This window comes from Lathamus discolor, chromosome 23 (genome assembly GCF_037157495.1).
Source record: "Lathamus discolor isolate bLatDis1 chromosome 23, bLatDis1.hap1, whole genome shotgun sequence".
Classification (NCBI taxonomy): Eukaryota; Metazoa; Chordata; class Aves; order Psittaciformes; family Psittacidae; genus Lathamus; species Lathamus discolor.
This window is the reverse complement of record NC_088906.1, coordinates 2,182,880-2,202,406: the sequence shown is the minus strand read 5'-3', so window position 1 is coordinate 2,202,406 and position 19,527 is coordinate 2,182,880. Positions and strand designations below refer to the sequence as shown.

General features: G+C 63.2%; 1 protein-coding gene across 1 annotated transcript; it reads left to right on the top strand.

The window, feature by feature from the left end:
• The first annotated feature begins 461 nt into the window (after positions 1-461).
• Positions 462-19,527, top strand: NCKAP1L (NCK associated protein 1 like). Its single transcript, XM_065659496.1, is given in 28 exon segments — positions 462-628; positions 712-849; positions 1,465-1,513; positions 2,021-2,177; positions 3,523-3,579; positions 3,707-3,748; positions 3,750-3,804; positions 4,452-4,561; positions 4,634-4,766; positions 5,071-5,155; positions 5,245-5,303; positions 5,579-5,724; positions 7,133-7,265; positions 7,353-7,478; positions 7,935-8,074; positions 8,273-8,404; positions 9,347-9,435; positions 9,438-9,564; positions 10,124-10,254; positions 11,249-11,346; positions 11,423-11,513; positions 13,330-13,412; positions 13,779-13,859; positions 14,112-14,205; positions 15,172-15,288; positions 15,970-16,079; positions 16,172-16,261; positions 18,367-19,527. Coding segments are annotated over 28 exon segments (2,937 nt in total). The 5' UTR covers positions 462-472; the 3' UTR covers positions 18,475-19,527.

The window sequence follows — 19,527 nt, the reverse complement described above, 5'->3', positions numbered from 1 at the left end:
TGGGAGGAGCGGGATGGATCGTGGATGGAGGAGGGATGAGGGAGGGATGATGGATGGATGGAGGATGGATGGATGGATGAGGGATGGATGGAGGATGGATGATGGATGAGGGATGGATGATGGATGATGGATGGATGGACGGATGGATGAGGATGGATGGATGAGGGATGGATGGATGATGGATGAGGGATGGATGATGGATAATGGATGATGGATGGATGGACGGATGGATGGATGGATGGATGAGGGATGGATGGATGAGGGATGGATGAGGGATGAGGGATGGATGATGGATGATGGATGATGGATGATGGATGGATGATGGATGGATGGATGACGGATGATGGATGAGGGATGGATGGATGATGGATGGATGGATGATGAATGGATGATGGATGGATGATGGATGGATGATGGATGATGGATGATGGATGAGGGATGGATGAGGGATAGATGGATGAGGGATGGATGGATGAGGGATGAATGGATGGAGATCCCATCCCATCCCATCCCAAGCTCTCACTCCCCCTCCCACAGCGATCCCAGCTTCCCCCGCCTGGCCCAGATGCTGCTGGAGTACGAGCACCCACTCAAGAAGCTGGTGGAGGAGTTCGTGCCCCACACCAAGGTGCGCCCGCGCCCCCAGCGGGTCCCATCCTGCCCCACGGCCCCAGCCCCATGGCCCCAGCCCCACGGCCCCGTGTCCCGCAGGTGCTCACCGGCGCCCTCCTGTCCCTGCATCCCCTCTTCATGCGGAGGAGCCAGGACGTGGAGCAATGGAGGAGGGAGCAGATCCTGAGCCTGCTCAGCACCCCCGGGGCCATGCTCAGCCCCTGCACCTCCGACAGCGTGAGTGGGGATGGGATGGGATGGGGATGGGATGGGGATGGGATGGGGATGGATGGGATGGGGATGGGGATGGGGATGGGATGGGATGGGATGGGATGGGATGGGGATGGGATGGGGATGGGATGGGATGGGGATGGGATGGGGATGGGGATGGGATGGGGATGGGGATGGGATGGGGATGGGATGGGATGGGATGGGATGGGGATGGGATGGGGATGGGGATGGGATGGGGATGGGATGGGGATGGGATGGGGATGGGGATGGGATGGGGATGGGATGGGGATGGGGATGGGATGGGGATGGGATGGGGATGGGATGGGGATGGGATGGGGATGGGATGGGGATGGGATGGGATGGGGATGGGATGGGGATGGGATGGGGATGGGATGGGATGGGGATGGGGATGGGGATGGGGATGGGATGGGATTGGGATGGGATGGGATGGGATGGGGATGGGGATGGGATGGGATGGGGATGGGATGGGGATGGGATGGGGATGGGGATGGGATGGGGATGGGATGGGGATGGGATGGGGATGGGATGGGGATGGGATGGGGATGGGATGGGGATGGGGATGGGATGGGGACGGGGCTGCGGTGACGCGGGTTCCCACAGATGCCCTGTGAGTACCTGTCCCTGGAGGTGATGGAGCGCTGGATCCTCCGTGAGTCCTCGCGGTGGATGTGGGGCTGGGGTCGGGCTGGGTGGCCCCATTGGTGCTCTGTCCCCAGTGGGGTTCCTGGTGATGTGGGGCTGGGGTCAGGGTGGGGCCTGCCCTCTATGGGTCTGGCCCCATTGATGCCCTATCCCCTATGTGTCCCCCCCTCCCACTATGAGACTAGTCCCATTGATGCCCTTCACCCTATGGGTCCCCCCTCCCTGCTGTGGGTCCAGCCCCATTGATGCCCTTTCCCCTATGGGTCCCCTCTTTCACCTATGGGTCCCCCCTTTCCCACTATAGGTCCGGCCCCATTGATGCCCTTCTCCCTATGGGTCCCCCCCCTTTCCTGCTATGGGTCCAGCCCCATTGATGCCCTTTCCCCTACGGGTCCCTCCTTTTCCCTATGAGTCCCCCCTCCCCGCTATGGGTCCGGCCCCATTGATACCCTTTCCCCTATGGGTCCCCCCCCTCCCCGCTATGGGTCCGGCCCCACTGATGCCTTCCCCGCAGTGGGGTTCCTGCTGTGCCCCTCGGCGCTGGGCTCGGCAGCCCCGTGCCTGCAGCTCTGGCGCCAGGCGCTGCGGGGCTCGCTCCGGGTCTCGCTGCTGCGGGAGGAGGCGCTGGCGGTGCACGGGGTCACCGAGGAGCTGCTGGGGAGCGTCAAGGGGTAACGGGGGGCACTGGGTGCTATGGGGTGCGTTGGGTGCTATGGGATGGATTGGGTGCTATGGGATGGATTGGGTGCTATGGGGTGGGTTGGGTGCTATGGGGATGGATTGGGTGCTATGGGGTGTGTTGGGTGCTATGGGGCTCTATTGGGTGCTATGGGGCTCTATTGGGTGCTGTGGGGTGCGTTGGGTGCTATGGGATGAATTGGGGTGCTATGGGGTGTGTTGGGTGCTATGGGGATTGATTGGGTGCTATGGTGTGCATTGGGTGCTATGGGGATGGATTGGGTGCTATGGGGATGGATTGGGTGCTATGGGGATGGATTGGGTGCTATGGGGTGCATTGGGTGCTATGGGATGGATTGGGTGCTATGGGGTCGGGTTGGGTGCTATGGGGATGGATTGGGTGCTATGGGGTGCGTTGGGTGCTATGGGGATGGATTGGGTGCTATGGGGTGCGTTGGGTGCTATGGGGCTCTATTGGGTGCTATAGGGTGCATTGGGTGCTATGGGGTGGGTTGGGTGCTATGGGGATGGATTGGGTGCCTATGGGGTGCATTGGGTGCTATGGGGTGTGTTGGGTGCTGTGGGGTACATTATGTGCTATGGGGTGTGTTGGGTGCTATGGGGATGGATGGGTGCTATGGGGTGCGTTGGGTGCTATGGGGTGTGTTGGGTGCTATAGGGTGCATTGGGTGCTATGGGGCTCTATTGGGTGCTATGGGGTGCGTTGGGTGCTATGGGATGGATTGGGTGCTATGGGGTGTGTTGGGTGCTATGGGGATGGATTGGGTGCTATGGGATGGATTGGGTGCTATGGTGTGCATTGGGTGCTATGGGGATGGATTGGGTGCTCTGGGGTGCATTGGGTGCCATGGGGCTCTATGGGTGCCATGGGGCTCTATGGGTGCTCTGGGGCTCTATGGGTGCTCTGGGGTGCATTGGGTGCTATGGGGCTCTATGGGTGCCATGGGGCTCTATGGGTGCTCTGGGGCTCTATGGGTCCTCCGGGATGCATTGGGTGCTCTGGGCTCTATAGGTGCTCTGGGGCTCTATGGGTGCCCTGGGGCTCTATGGGTGCTCTGGGGCTCTATGGGTCCTCCGGGATGCATTGGGTGCTCTGGGGCTCTATAGGTGCTCTGGGGCTCTGTGGGTGCTCTGGGGCTCTAGGGGTGCTCTGGGGCTCTAGGGGTGCTCTGGGGCTCTAGGGGTGCTATGGGGCTCTATGGGTGCTATGCGGCTCTATGGGTGCTCTGGGGCTCTATGGGTGCTCTGGGGCTCTATAGGTGCTATGGGGCTCTATGGGTGCTGTGTGCACCCCATGGGTGCCGTTCCCCCTCGCAGGTGCGGGAAGCGCGTGGCCGATGTCAAGGAGTGCCGGGAGCACGCGGTGGCTCACAGGTGGGGGGGTCCCATGGGTGCTGCATTGGGTGCCCCCATTACCCCCCCCCATTGCCCCCCATGGGGCTGGGTTTGGGGGGGGGGGTTCGGGGGGGTCTTTGGGGTGACCCCCCCCATGCCCCCCCAGCGGGTCCCTGCACCGCGGCCGGAGGCTGTTCCTTGTGCGAGGCCCTGCGGGAGCTGGAGGCGCTGCTGAGCGACCAACCCGGGCTGCTGGGGCCCAAGGTGGGCAACGGGGGGCAAAGGGGGGGAACGGGTAATGGGGGCAATGGGGGTAATGGGGGTAAGGGGGGTAATGGGGTAATGGGGTAATTGGGGTAATGGGGGTAATTGGGGTAATGGGGACAATGGGGTTAATGGGGGTAATTGGGTAATGGGGGTAATGGGGAGGTAATTGGGGTAATGGGGTATTGGGGGCAATGGGGGTAATGGGGGCAATGGGGATAATGTGGAGGTAATTGGGGTAATGGGGTAATGGGGTAATGGGGGTAATGGGGGCAATGGGGGTAATGGGGGGGTAATTGGGGCAATGGGGGTAATGGGGGCAATGGGGGTAATGGGGAGGTAATGGGTAATGGGGAGGTAATTGGGGTAATGTGGACAATGGGGTTAATGGGGATAATGGGGGGTAATGGGGGTAATGGGGTATGGGGGCAATGGAGGTAATGGGGAGGTAATTGGGTTAATGGGGGTAATGGGGGTAATGGGGGCAATGGGGGTAATGGGGAGGTAATTGGGGTAATGTGGACAATGGGGTTAATGGGGACAATGGGGGGATAATGGGGTAATGGGGGCAATGGGCACAATGGGGCCAATGGGGGCCACGGGGCCATGGCTGTCAGTGGGGGCCATGGTGTCGGTGCCCCCCCCAGGCCCTGCTCGTGTTCGTGGCGCTCTCCCTGTGCCGGGATGAGCTCCGCTGGCTCCTGCTGCACTGCGAGCCCGGGCCGCGGCACAAGGGCCCCGAGGAGCGCACGGACAGGTACGGCCGGGGCCGGGGCCGCCCCCCCCCGCACCCCCTCGGGGCTCTGAGCGCTGCCCCCCCCCGGCGCAGGCACCTCGCGGAGCTCCTGTTCCGGCTGCAGCGGCTGCGGGCGCTGGTGCTGGGCGCCGCGGGGCTCCTGCGGCGCTACCACGGGCGGTACCTGGCGCGCTTCGACGCGCTCCTGCTCAGCGACGTCATCCAGGTGGGGACCCTGAGCCCCGGCCCCATCCTCATCCCCATCCCCATCCCATCCCATCCCATCCCCATCCCCATCCCATCCCCATCCCATCCCCATCCCCATCCCCATCCCATCCCATCCCCACCCCATCCCCATCCCCATCCCCATCCCATCCCATCCCCATCCCCATCCCCATCCACATCCCCACCCCATCCCCATCCCCATCCCCATCCCCATCCCCATCCCATCCCATCCCATCCCCATCCCATCCCCATCCCATCCCCACCCCATCCCATCCCTCATCCCTCTCCCATTCCTGGCTCCATAGAACCTCTCCGTGTGTCCCGAGGAGGAATCCGTCATCCTCTCATCCTTCGTCAGCTCCCTCTCGGCTCTCCGGTTGGTTAACGATGGTGCGGACCACACTGCTCCCCCCCCGGGGACCGGTGTCCCCCCCGGCACTGCCTGGGCGCTGATGTCCCCCCCCCTTTTGTCCCCCCAGTTGATGACAAGGAGCAGTTTGATTTCACCGCGCTCCGCTTGGATTGGTTCCGGCTCCAGGTGCTGGCCCTGGTGCTCTCCTTGGCCCTGTCCCCATCCCCATCCCCATCCTTGTCCCATCCCTGTCCCCATCCCCATCCTTGTCCCATCCCTGTCCCCATCCCCATCCTTGTCCTATCCCTATCCTGATCCCCATCCTCTCTCCCATCCCTGTCCCTCTCCTTGGCCCTATCCCCATCCCCATCCTTATCCCATCCCCATCCTCGTCCATCCCTGTCCCCATCCCCATCCCAGTCTCCATCCTTGTCCCGTGTCCCTCTTTCTGCCCCCCCCAGGCCTACACGAGCGTGGCCAAGGCCGCGCTGCCGCTGGGCTCGCACCCGGACGTGGCCCGGGCCATGAACCTCATCGTGTTCCACACCAAGCTCCTGGACTCGCTGGAGGAGCTCCTGGACGAGGTCTCGGACCTCTCCGACCTCTGGTGAGCCCCAGCTCCCCATAGCGGGGGGGCCCAACCGCCTCCGGCCCCACGGAGGGTACCCGAAGGTGATGGGATGCAGGTGGTACCCAGGGGTGATGGGGATGCAGGTGGTACCCGAAGGTGATGGGATGCAGGTGGTACCCAGGGGTGATGGATGCAGGTGGTACCCGAAGGTGATGGGATGCAGGTGGTACCCAGGGGTGATGGGATGCAGGTGGTACCCGAAGGTGATGGATGCAGGTGGTACCCGAAGGTGATGGGATGCAGGTGGTACCCAGGGGTGATGGGATGCAGGTGGTACCCAGGGGTGATGGGATGCAGGTGGTACCCGAAGGTGATGGGATGCAGGTGGTACCCGAAGGTGATGGGATGCAGGTGGTACTGAAGGTGATGGGATTGCAGGTGGTACCCAGGGGTGATGGGATGCAGGTGGTACCCGAAGGTGATGGGATGCAGGTGGTACCCGAAGGTGACGGGATGCAGGTGGTACCCAGGGGTGATGGGATGCAGGTGGTACCCACAGGTGACGGGATGCAGGTGGTACCCGTGGATGATGGGATGCAGGTGGTACCCAGGGGTGATGGGATGCAGGTGGTACCTGCAGGTGATGGGATGCAGGTGGTACCCGTGGGTGATGGGATGCAGGTGGTACCCGCGGGTGATGGGATGCAGGTGGTACCCGAAGGTGATGGGATGCAGGTGGTACCCAGGGGTGATGCGATGCAGGTGGTACCCACGGGTGACGGGATGCAGGTGGTACCCAGGGGTGACGGGATGCAGGTGGTACCTGCAGGTGATGGATGCAGGTGGTACCTGCAGGTGATGGGATGCAGGTGGTACCCGCAGGTGATGGGATGCAGGTGGTACCCAGGGGTGATGGGATGCAGGTGGTACCCGCGGGTGATGGGATGCAGGTGGTGCCCGCGGGAGAGGATGGACACCGCTGGGTGCTGTTGACATGGGAACAGATGGGAAACATGAGGACCAGGAGAGACAAATCCCATCTCCTGCCCCATTCTTGCCCCCATCTCTGGCCCATTCTTGCCCCATCTCCTGGCCCATTCCTGCCCCATTCTTCCCCCATCTCCTGCCCCATTTCCTGCCCCATTCCTGTCCCTTCTCCTGCCCCATTCCTGTCCCTTCTCCTGCCCCATTCCTGCCCCTTATCCTGTCCCATTCCTGCCCCATTCCTGCCCCATCTCCTGCCCCATTCCTGGACCATTCCTGCCCCATCTCCTTCACCTTTCCTGCCCCATCTCCTGTCCCATCTCCTTCCCCTTTCCTGCCCCATTCCTGGGCCATTCCTGCCCCATTCGTGCCCCATCTCCTGCCCCATTCCTGACCCATTCCTGTATTCCTGACCCATTCCTGCCCCATTCCTGCCTCATCTCCTGCCCCATTCCTGCAGCTTCTACCCTCAACCCATGGAGAAGATGTTCCTGATGACACTGGAGGAGCCCTCGACGCTCCGCTACAGCATCGCCTTCCCCCTGCTCTGCACCCACTTCTCCCGCTGCCTCCACCCCATGTGCCCCGAGGAGGTGGGTGCTGCCCATAGGGATGCTATGGGGCGGCCGGAGGCCTCCGTGCCCACATCCCGTGACGGATCCATGCTCATCCCATTGCAGTATCCCCAGCTGAAGGCTGCGGCGCTGGGGATGTGCCATGGGTTCCTGGAGGAGATGGCTCGCCAGGCCAGCGCCTGCATCATGGATGCTTGTGCTGAGCAGCACAAGCTTAAGCTCAGCGAGCAGGTAGGGCCACCAGCACCATTGGGGTCCCCATGGGCCTCAAGGGCTTTGGTGTCTTCGGGGCCTTCCTCCTCTTGAGGTCTCCGTTGCCTTCAGGAATCACTGCCCCATGGGATGCTCGCTGTTGGGAAGAGCCTTAAAGCTCACCCAGTTCTATGGGCAGGGACCCCTTCCACCGGAGCAGGATGTGTCCAACCTGGCCTTGAGCACTGCCAGGGATGGCGCAGCCAAACCATCTCCATCCAACTCCTTCCCATCACCCTTGGGTCTCCAGGACATCCATAGCCTTTGGGTTCTCCGTGGCCTTTGGGGTCTCCGCATCCTCTTGGCCCCTGCGGTCTCCATGGGGATAGCAATGGGTCGGAAGGGGCAGCTCCATCACCCCCCCCCCCAATAAATCTGGTCCTGGAGGTCCCGTTCGGGCTCTGCCCTGGTGTCAGCCATGGGCACGTCCCTCAGCTGCTGCCCAAGCACTGCGCCCACACCATCGGCAAGGCCCGGAGCAAGAAGAGCCTCAAGCAAGCGGCCAAGAAGGGGGAAACCGAGAGGGATAAACCAGGGGCTGAGAGCCAGAGGAGGGACCGGAGCCTGAGCACCAAGTGAGGGCCAGCGGGGAGGGCAAGGGGCTGGTGGGGATGGACAAGGGATGGTGGGGATGGAGAGGGGATGGTGGGGATGGAGAGGGGATGGTGGGCCTGGGGGTGACCGCGCTGTGCCGTGAGGCCATGCTGTGCCCAAGGGGCTGTCCCATGGGGCTCTGTGTGGCTGAGGGCTCCTGCCCCCCCCCCCCCCCCCAGCATGGACAAACTGCACCAGACCCTGTCCGAGCTGTCCCTGAGCTTCAGCCACGTGCCCACCTTCACCGTCTTCGAGCACACGGTGACACCGGGCGAGTACCTGAGCCGGCACCTGGAGACCCGGCTCAGCCGGTGGGGACCGCACCATGGCCATGGGGGAGCCCAACCGCGGCCCTTGGGCATCCCCATCCCATCCCATCCCCATCCCATCCCCATCCCTATCCCATCCCCATCCCATCCCCATCCCCATCCCCATCCCCATCCCATCCCCATCCCACCCCCCATCCCACCCCATCCCCATCCCCATCCCCATCCCCATCCCCATCCCCATCCCCATCCCATCCCCATCCCCATCCCACCCATCCCATCCCCATCCCCATCCCCATCCCACCCCATCCCCATCCCCATCCCCATCCCACCCCATCCCCATCCCTATCCCATCCCCTCCCCATCCCCATCCCCATCCCCATCCCACCCCATCCCCATCCCATCCCCATCCCCACCCCATCCCCATCCCATCCCCATCCCATCCCCACCCCACCCCATCCCCATCCCATCCCCATCATCATCCCCATCCCATCCCATCCCCATCCCATCCAATCCCCATCCCCATCCCCACCCCATCCCCATCCCATCCCCATCCCATCCCCACCCCACCCCATCCCCATCCCATCCCCATCATCATCCCCATCCCATCCCCTCCCCATCCCATCCCCTCCCCATCCCATCCCCATCCCATCCCCTCCCCATCCCATCCCCATCCCATCCCCATCCCCATCCCATCCCCATCCCACCCCATCCCCATCCCTATCCCATCCCCTCCCCATCCCATCCCCATCCCATCCCCTCCCCATCCCCTCCCCATCCCCTCCCCATCCATCCCCTCCCCATCCCATCCCCATCCCATCCCCTCCCCATCCCCATCCCATCCCCATCCCACCCCATCCCATCCCGTCCATCCCCATCCCATCCAATCCCCATCCCCATCCCAATCCCCTTCCCCATCGCCTCCCCATCCCCATCCCCTCCCCATCCCACCCCATCCCCATCCCATCTCCATCCATATCCCCCCAGGGCCATCGTGGCCATGGCAGGGTACAACCAGGCCACGCAGGAGGTGGCCCGGCCCTCGGAGGTGCTGGTTGGGCTCCGCTCCTACGTGGCTCCATCCAGTCCTTGGGCCGGGTCCTGGGCTTGGACCCGGGGCGCATCATCCGCAGCGTCCTCCTGCAGCAGACGCAGCCCCGCGATGGGGCCGGGGAGCCCACGCTCACCTCCATCTACACCAACTGGTGGGTCCTGCCCCATGGGGGGGCCCTGCGCTGATGTGGGGCACGGTGCCCTCTGCCATGGGGCTTCAACCGGGCAAAGAGGCTTGGAAGGGACCTGGAAGGGGCCCCCTGCCTTTAGAGCATCTTGGTCCAAGCCCCCGTGTCCAGTGGGGCCAGGGATGGGGCACAAGAGCCCTATGGAAAGCACCAGGCTTGGGGAAGCTGCTCCTGGAAAAGGACCTGGATTGATGGAGCCGAGGGCAGGGATTGTGCCTGGGGCTGCCCCTCGGGTCCGGTGCTCAGCTCCGGGAGAGACCTCGAGAGGGGCAATGGGGCCCAAGTGATGGGGAAGGGCTGGGGGACCTGGGGGGGAGAAGGCTCAGGGGGGACCCGACGGCTCCGTGCCCGGAGGATGGAGCCGGGCTCGGCTCCAAGGGATGGGGCAAGAGGAAAGGGGCAAAGGAGCTGCCCCAGGGCAGGTTTAGATGGGGCCGAGGAGCGGTTCCGGCTCCATTGGTCCCATAGGGCAGCGCCGGGGCCCGGCCTGGAGCCGGTGCCGCTGAGCCCCTGCCCCGCGCAGGTACCTGGAGGCTCTGCTGCGCCAGGCCAGCACCGGCGCCGTGGTCCTGGCCCCCTCCATGCAGGCGTTCACCACGGGGCCGAGCGAGGCCGAGCCCGGCTTCAGCGCCGCCGAGTTCTCCGATGTGACCGGTGCGGAGCCGGGGGCTGCGGGCTGGGGGCCAGGGCCCCATGGACGCGCTGCGGTCCCCGTCCCCATCCCTGTCCCTGTCCTCATTCTTGTTCCCATCCGGCTCTATCCCTGTTCTTGGCCCCATCCGTCCTTGTCCCCATCCTTGGCCCCATCTGCATCCCCATGCTCATCCCCATCCATCCTTGTCCCTATTCTTGTCTCCATTCATCTTTGTGACCATCCCCGTCCCCATCCATCCACATCCATCCCCATCCCTCCCCATCCCCATCCTCATCCCCATCCCCATCTGTCCCCATCCTTCTCCCCATCCTCATCCCCATCCCTGTCCCCATCCATCCCTATCCGCATCCGTGTCCCCATCCTCATCCATGTCCCCATCCACATCCCCATCCATCCCCATCCATGTCCCCATCCTCATCCCCATCCATGTCCCCATCCCCATCCCCATCCATGTCCCCATCCCCATCCCTGTCCCCATCCATCCCCATCCATGTCCCCATCCATACCCATCCCATCCCATCCCCATCCCTATCCCCATCCCCATCCCCATCCCCATCTCCATCCCCATCCCCGTCCCTGTCCTCATCCCCATCTCCATCCCTGTCCCCATCCATCCCCATCTCCATCCCTGTCCCCATCCATCCCCATCCCCATCCATGTCCCCATCCCATCCCATCCCCATCCCTATCCCCATCCCCATCCCCATCTCCATCCCCATCTCCATCCCTGTCCCCATCCATCCCCATCCCCATCCCCATCCATCCCCATCCCCATCCTCATCCCTGTCCCCATCCCCATCCCTGTCCCCATCCATCCCCATCCCATCCGCATCCTCATCCATGTCCCCATCCCCATCCCTGTCCCCATCCATCCCCATCCATGTCCCCATCCATACCCTTCCCTTCCATTCCATCCCATCCCCATCCCCATCCCCATCCCCATCCCCATCCCCATCCCCATCCCTGTCCCCATCCATCCCCATCCATCCTGCAGAGATGCGGGCCCTGGCCGAGCTCCTGGGTCCCTACGGGCTGCAGTTCCTGAGCGAGAACCTGCTGTGGCACGTGGGCTCCCAGCTCCGCGAGCTCCAGGTGGGGCTGGCCCCGGGGGGCCGGGCCGGGGGGGCGGTGGCAGCGCCCCGGTGCCACCGGCCCCGTGTGCCCGCAGCGCCTGGCGGCCGAGAACGCGGAGGCGCTGGGGCAGCTCCGCTCCTGCTGCCGGCCCGAGCCGACGGGGGCCCTGCTGCAGCGCCTGACCTGTGAGCGGGGCGGGCTGGGTGCACGGCGTGTGCGTGAGGGTACATACGTGTGCGTGAGGGTACATGTGTGTGCGTGTGTGCGTGTGTGCGTGTGTGCGTGTGTGCGTGTGTGCGTGTGTGCGTGAGGGTACATACGTGTGCGTGAGGGTGCATATGTGTGCGTGAGTGTACATACGTGTGCGTGAGGGTGCATACATGTGCGTGAGGGTACATACGTGTGCGTGAGGGTGCATATGTGTGCGTGTGTGCATGTGTGCGTGTGTGCGTGTGTGCGTGTGTGCGTGAGGGTACATACGTGTGCGTGTGTGTGCGTGTGTGCGTGTGTGTGTGAGGGTACATGTGTGTGCTTGTGCGTGAGGGTACATACATGTGCGTGCGTGTGCGTGAGGGTGCATGTGTGTGCATGAGGGTGCATACGTGTGCGTGTGTGTGCATGAGGGTGCATACGTGTGCATGAGTGTACATACGTGTGCGTGAGGGTACATACGTGTGCGTGAGGGTACATGTGTGTGCATGTGCGTGAGGGTACATACGTGTGCGTGAGGGTACATGTGTGTGCATGTGCGTGAGGGTACATACGTGTGCGTGTGTGTGCGTGAGGGTGCATACGTGTGCGTGAGGGTACATACATGTGCATGAGGGTACATACGTGTGCGTGAGGGTACATACGTGTGTGTGAGGGTGCATACGTGTGCGTGAGGGTACATACGTGTGCGTGAGGGTACATACGTGTGCGTGCGTGTGCGTGAGGGTGCATACGTGTGCGTGAGGGTACATATGTGTGCGTGTGTGTGCGTGAGGGTACATACGTGTGTGTGAGGGTGCATACGTGTGCGTGAGGGTACATACGTGTGCGTGCGTGCGCGTGAGGGTGCATACGTGTGCGTGAGGGTACATACGTGTGCGTGAGGGTACATGTGTGTGCATGTGCGTGAGGGTACATACGTGTGCGTGAGGGTACATACGTGTGCGTGTGTGTGCGTGAGGGTGCATACGTGTGCATGAGTGTACATACGTGTGCGTGAGGGTACATACATGTTCGTGTGTGTGCGTGAGGGTGCATACGTGTGCATGAGTGTACATACGTGTGCGTGAGGGTACATACGTGTGCATGCATGTGCATGTGTGTGCGTACATACCTGTGCGTGTGTGTGCTGTGTGTGCGTGCTGTGTGTGAGTGCATGTGCATGAATGTACATACGTGTGTGTGCGTGTGCGTGTACATACGTGTGCGTGTGTGTGCGGGCGTGTGCGTGCGTGTGCATGAATGTACATATGTGTGCATGTGAGTGTGTGTGCTGTGTGTGCATGTGTGTACATACGTGTGCATGAGTGTACATATGTGTGCATGAGTGTACATACGTGTGCGTGTGTGTACATGAGTGTACATACGTGTGCGTGCATGTACATACGTGTGCGTGTGTGTGCTGTGTGTGCATGTGTGTGCATGAGTGTACATACGTGTGCATGTGTGTGCATATGTGTGTGTGTGCATATGTGTGTGCATATGTGTGTATGTGCATATGTGTGCATGCGTGTACATACGTGTGCATGCCTGTGCATGCAAGTGCATATGTGTGCATGCATGTACTTATCTGTGCATGTGTGTACATACATGTGCATGTATGTACATACATGAGCATACATGTACATATGTGTGCATGTATGTACATATGTGTGCATATGCGTACATCCCTGTACATCCCTGTACATACGTATACGTACCTGTATATACATGTACATCTCTGTACATACGTGTACATCCCTGTACATCCCTGTACATCCCTGTTCATACGTGTACACGCGTGCCCCACAGCGGCTGAGAACGTCCTGAAGCGCATGACCATCATCGGCGAGATCCTGAGCTTCCGCGCCATGGCCCAGCAGGGCCTGCGGGAGGTGGGTGCCCCCCCCATGGGACCCCCACCCTGTGGGACCCCCAACCCATGGGACCCCCAACCTCTGGGATACCCAACCCCTAGGACCTCAACCATGGGACCCCAACCCATGGGACCCCCAACTATGGGTGCCTCAGCCATGGGACACCCAACAATGGGATCTCCAACGCATGGGACACCCAACCTATGGGATACCCAACCCCTAGGACCACAACCATGGGACCCCCAACCAATGGGACCCCCAACCCATGGGTTTCCCAACCCCTAGGACCCCAACCATGGGACCCCAACCCATGGGACCCTCACCCATGGCAACACCGCCCATGGGACCCCCGCACCCTATGGAGCATCCCCCTTCCCTCCGCAGGTCTTGTCCCAGCACTGCCCCTTCCTGATGGGCCCCATCGAGTGTCTGATGGACTCTGTGACCCCGGACACCGACATCCAGGTGGGATGGGGCCGGGATGGGGCCGGGATGGGGCCGGGATGGGGATGGGATGGGGCCGGGATGGGGCCGGGATGGGGCCGGGATGGGGATGGGATGGGGCCGGGATGGGGCTGGGATGGGGCTGGGATGGGGCCGGGATGGGGCCGGGATGGGGCTGGGATGGGGCTGGGATGAGGCTGGGATGGGGCCGGGATGGGGCCTCTGGCGCTGCCCTGCGGGTCCCCAGCCCTGACCCCCCCTTTGTCCCCTCAGGTCACCCTGAGCATCTTTGAGCTGGCCTCGGCCGCGGGCATCCAGTGCGAGGTGGACCCTGCGCTGGTCAAGGTCCTCGCTGGCAGCAAGACGGGTACCGATGGGTGCTGCTGGGTGCCGCTGGGTATCACTGGGTGCTGCTGGGTGCCACTGGGTACTGCTGGGTGCTGCTGGGTGCCACTGGGTACTGCTGGGTGCTGCTGGGTATCACTGGGTGCTGATGGGTGCCACTGGGTACTGCTGGGTGCTACTGGGTATCACTGGGTGCTGATGGGTGCCACTGGGTACTGCTGGGTGCTGATGGGTGCCACTGGGTGCTGCTGGGTATCACTGGGTGCTGCTGGGTGCCACTGGGTATCACTGGGTGCTGATGGGTGCCACTGGGTATCACTGGGTGCTGATGGGTGCTGCTGGGTGCTGCTGGGTGCTGCTGGGTATCACTGGGTGCTGATGGGTGCCACTGGGTACTGCTGGGTATTGCTCGGTGCTGCTGGGTACCACTGGGTATCTCTGGGTACCGCTGGGCATCACTGGGTACCACTCGGTATCCCTGGGTATCACTGGGCATCACTGGGTACTGCTGGGTGCCGCTGGGTGCTGATGGGTACCGCTGGGCATCCCTGGGTACCGCTGGGTATCACTGGGCATCACTGGGTACTGCTGGGCATCACTGGGTCCCTCTGGGCATCCCTGGGTACCACTGGGTATCACTGGGTGCTGCTGGGTGCCACTGGGTATCACTGGGTGCTGACGGGTGCCACTGGGTACTGCTGGGTGCTGCTGGGTGCTGCTGGGTATCACTGGGTGCTGATGGGTGCCACTGGGTACTGCTGGGTATTGCTGGGTGCTGCTGGGTACCACTGGGTATCTCTGGGTACCGCTGGGCATCACTGGGTATCCCTGGGTACCACTGGGCATCACTGGGTACTGCTGGGTGCCGCTGGGTGCTGATGGGTCCCTCTGGGCATCCCTGGGTCCCTCTGGGCACCCCTGGGTGCCGCCGGGGGGTGGCTGCTCCGCGTCCCCCCCCCTCCCCACGGAGGTGCCGCTGCCCCCGCAGGTGCCTCCCCCCCCGAGGCGCAGGCCGAGCTCCCCTCCCTGCTCCTGCTCTTCGTGGCCGTGGCCCTGCCCCTCCTGGCCTCCGACCCCGCCTCCGCCTACAGCCCCGAGCTGGACGGTGAGGGCCGGAGCCGCCCCCGGCCCCGCCGGGGCCCCAGCGCCCCATGGCCCAGCCCCCGCGGTCCCGGCCCCTGCTCCCAACGCGCTCGTGTGCCCCATCCCCGTGTGCCCCATCCCCATCCAGCTCCCCCCATCCCATCCCCCCCCATCCCCATGTCCCCCATCTCCCATCCCATATCCCCCCATCCCCAATCCCATCCCCATCCCATCTCCCCCATCCCATCTCCCCCATTCCCAACCCCATGTCCCCCATCCCCATCTCCCATCCCATATCCCCCATCCCCATATCCCCCCATCCCATCCCCCTCTGCCCCATATCCCCCATCTCCCATCCCATGCCCCCCATCCCCATCTTCCATCCCCATCCCCATGCCCCCCATTCCCGTGTCCCATCCTATATCCCCCATCCCATATCCCCTATCCCCATATCCCCCCATCCCCATGCCCCCCATCGCCATGTCCCATCTCATACCCCCCATCCCATATCCCCCATTCCCAACCCCATTCCCATCTCCCATCCCATATCCCCTATCCCCATATCCCCCCATCCCCATCTCCCATCCCCATTCCCAACCCCCATCCCATCTCCCCCATCCCCATCTCTCCCATCCCATCTCCCCCATTCCCAACCCCATTCCCAGCCCCATTCCCAACCCCATTCCTGTCTCCCCCCGCCCAGGCTCCCCCAACAACCTGCACTGCCTGGCCAAGGCCATCGCCCAGCTCTCGGCCGCCCTCTTCACCCTCCAGCACCAGAACATCAAGAGGCAGCTCAAGGAGTTCCTGCTGGTGAGAGCACCCATGGGTGCTGCGGCCCCGCCCCCGGGGGGGGGCACCCATCGGGTCCCTGTCAGCGGGCGCTGACCCGGGCCCGCCCTCAGGTGGCCTCCAGCAGCCTCCTGCAGCTGGGGCAGGACCCGGACAAGGCGCGGGTGCGGAACCGCGACTCCGTCGCCCTCCTCCTGCAGCTGGTGGGTGCCAACGGGGGCAATGGGGGCCAATGGGGGCCAATGGGTGCCAATGGGGGCCAATGGGTGCCAATGGGGCCAATGGGGGCCAATGGGGGCCAATGGGGGCAATGGGGGCCAATGGGGGCCAATGGGTGCCAATGGGGGCCAATGGGTGCCAATGGGGGCAATGGGGGCCAATGGGGGCCAATGGGGGCCAATGGGGGCAATGGGGGCCAATGGGGGCCAATGGGTGCCAATGGGGGCAATGGGGGCCAATGGGGGCCAATGGGTGCCAATGGGGGCCAATGGGTGCCAATGGGGGCAATGGGGGCCAATGGGGGCCAATGGGGGCCAATGGGGGTAATGGGGGCAATGGGGGCCAATGGGGGCCAATGGGTGCCAATGGGGGCAATGGGGGCCAATGGGGGCCAATGGGGGCCAATGGGGGCAATGGGGGCCAATGGGGGCCAATGGGTGCCAATGGGTGCCAATGGGGGCCAATGGGTGCCAATGGAGGCAATGGGGGCCAATGGGGGCCAATGGGGGCCAATGGGGGCCAATGGGTGCCAATGGGGGCAATGGGGGCCAATGGGGGCCAATGGGGGCCAATGGGTGCCAATGGGGGCAATGGGGGCCAATGGGGGCCAATGGGTGCCAATGGGGGCCAATGGGGGCCAAGGGGGGTCAGTGGGTGCCAATGGGTGTCAATGGGTGCCAATGGGTGCCAATGGGGGTCAGTGGGTGCCAATGGGGGCCAAGGGGGGCCAATGGGGGCCAGTGGGTGTCAGTGGGTGCCAATGGGGGCCAGTGGGGGCCAATGGGTGTCAGTGGGTGCCAATGGGGGCCAATGGGTGCCAATGGGGGCCAATGGGTGTCAGTAGGTGTCAATGGGTGTCAATGGGTGCCAATAGGGGCCAATGGGGGCCAATGGGGGCCAATGGGGGTCAGTGGGTGCCAGTGGGGGCCAATGGGGGCCAATGGGTGTCAATGGGTGTCAGTGGGTGCCAATGGGGGCCAATGGGTGTCAATGGGTGTCAGTGGGGGCCAATGGGGGCCAATGGGGGCCAATGGGGGCCAATGGGTGTCAATGGGTGTCAGTGGGGGCCAATGGGGGCCAATGGGTGCCAATGGGGGCCAATGGGGGCCAATGGGTGTCAGTGGGTGCCAATGGGGGCCAATGGGTGTCAATGGGTGTCAGTGGGTGCCAATGGGGGCCAATGGGTGTCAATGGGTGTCAGTGGGTGCCAATGGGGGCCAATGGGTGTCAATGGGTGTCAGTGGGGGCCAATGGGGGCCAATGGGTGTCAATGGGTGTCAGTGGGGGCCAATGGGGGCCAATGGGTGTCAGTGGGTGCCAATGGGTGTCAATGGGTGCCAATGGGTGTCAGGGGGTGTCAGTGGGGGCCAATGGGTGTCAGTGGGTGTCAGTGGGGGCCAATGGGTGTCAATGGGTGTCAGTGGGTGTCAGTGGATGTCAATGGGTGTCATTGGGAGTCAGTGGGAGTCAGTGGGTGTCAATGGGGGCCAGTGGGTGTCATTGGGTGTCAGTGGGTGCCAATGGGTGTCATTGGGTGTCAGTGGGTGCCAATGGGGGCCAATGGGTGTCAATGGGTGTCAGTGGGGGCCAATGGGGGCCAATGAGTGTCAATGGGTGTCAGTGGGGGCCAATGGGGGCCAATGGGTGTCAGTGGGTGCCAATGGGTGTCAATGGGTGCCAATGGGTGTCAGGGGGTGTCAGTGGGGGCCAATGGGTGTCAGTGGGTGTCAGTGGGTGTCAGTGGGGGCCAGTGGGTGTCAATGGGTGTCAGTGGGTGTCAGTGGATGTCAATGGGTGTCATTGGGAGTCAGTGGGAGTCAGTGGGTGTCAATGGGGGCCAGTGGGTGTCATTGGGTGTCAGTGGGTGCCAATGGGTGTCAGTGGGTGGCCTCTGGGTGCTGATGGGGCCTGCTGGGAGCTGGGGCCGGGATGGAGCCCCAGGGGCCGGGTTCCGGGCGCGCTCTGGAGCGATTCCAGCTCGAGGCTGGAGCAGCCGGGACGCGGCCCCCGGTGCCCCGGGGCTGGGCCCCCCGGGCCGGGGGTGCTGAGGCCGGGGGGTCCCGGGGGGGTCTCTGTGTCCCCGCCCCAGCTCGTGGCCGAGTCGCCCTTCCTGAGCCTGGACCTGCTGGAGCCCTGCTTCCCCTACGTGCTCCTGCGCAACGCCTACCGGGAGGTGCGCAGGGAGCCCCCCCGCTGAGCCCGCCCGGGGCCCCCAGCCCGCACCTGGCCCCCTGCGGCTGCACCCGGACCCCTGCAGCTGCACCCAAACCGCACCCAAACCCCTTCATCTGCACCCAAACTGCACCCAAACCCCTGCGACTGCACCCAAACTGCACCCGAACCCCTTCATCTGCACCCAAACCCCTTCATCTGCACCCAAACCCCTTCACCTGCACCCAAACTGCTCCATCTGCACCCAACCGCCTGCATCTGCACCCAAACCCCTTCACCTGCACCTGAACTGCACCCGAACCCCTTCATCTGCACCCAAACTGCACCCAAACCATTGCAGCTGCACCCGAACCCCTGCATCTGCACCCAAACCCCTGCATCTGCACCCAAACTGCTCCATCTGCACCCAAACTGCACCTGAACCCCTTCACCTGCACCCAAACTGCACCCAAACCCCTGCAGCTGCACACGAACCCCTTCACCTGCACCCAGACCCCTTCACCTGCACCCAGACCCCTTCACCTGCACCCAAACCCCTTCACCTGCACCCAGACCCCTTCACCTGCACCCAAACCCCTTCACCTGCACCCAAACCCCTGCATCTGCACCCAACCCCCTGCATCTGCACCCAAACTGCTCCATCTGCACCCGAACCCCTGCATTTGCACCCAAACGGCTCCATCTGCACCCAAACATCTGCATCTGCACCCAAACCCCTTCATCTGCACCTAAACCCCTTCATCTGCACCTAAACCCCTTCACCTGCACCCAAACCCCTGCATCTGCACCCAAACTGCACCCGATCCCCTTCATCTGCACCCAAACCCCTTCACCTGCACCCAAACCCCATTGAACGCCACCCAAACGCCTGCAACCGCACTCCAACAGCACCCAAACACCGTCACCTGCACCCAAACCCCAACAACTGCACCCAAACCCCATTGAAAACCACCCAAACCCTTCCGCACGCACCCAAACCCAGCACCCAAACCCCACTAAAATCACCCCAAACCCCACTAAAATCACCCCAAACCCCACTAAAATCACCCCAAACCCCACTAAAATCACCCCAAACCCC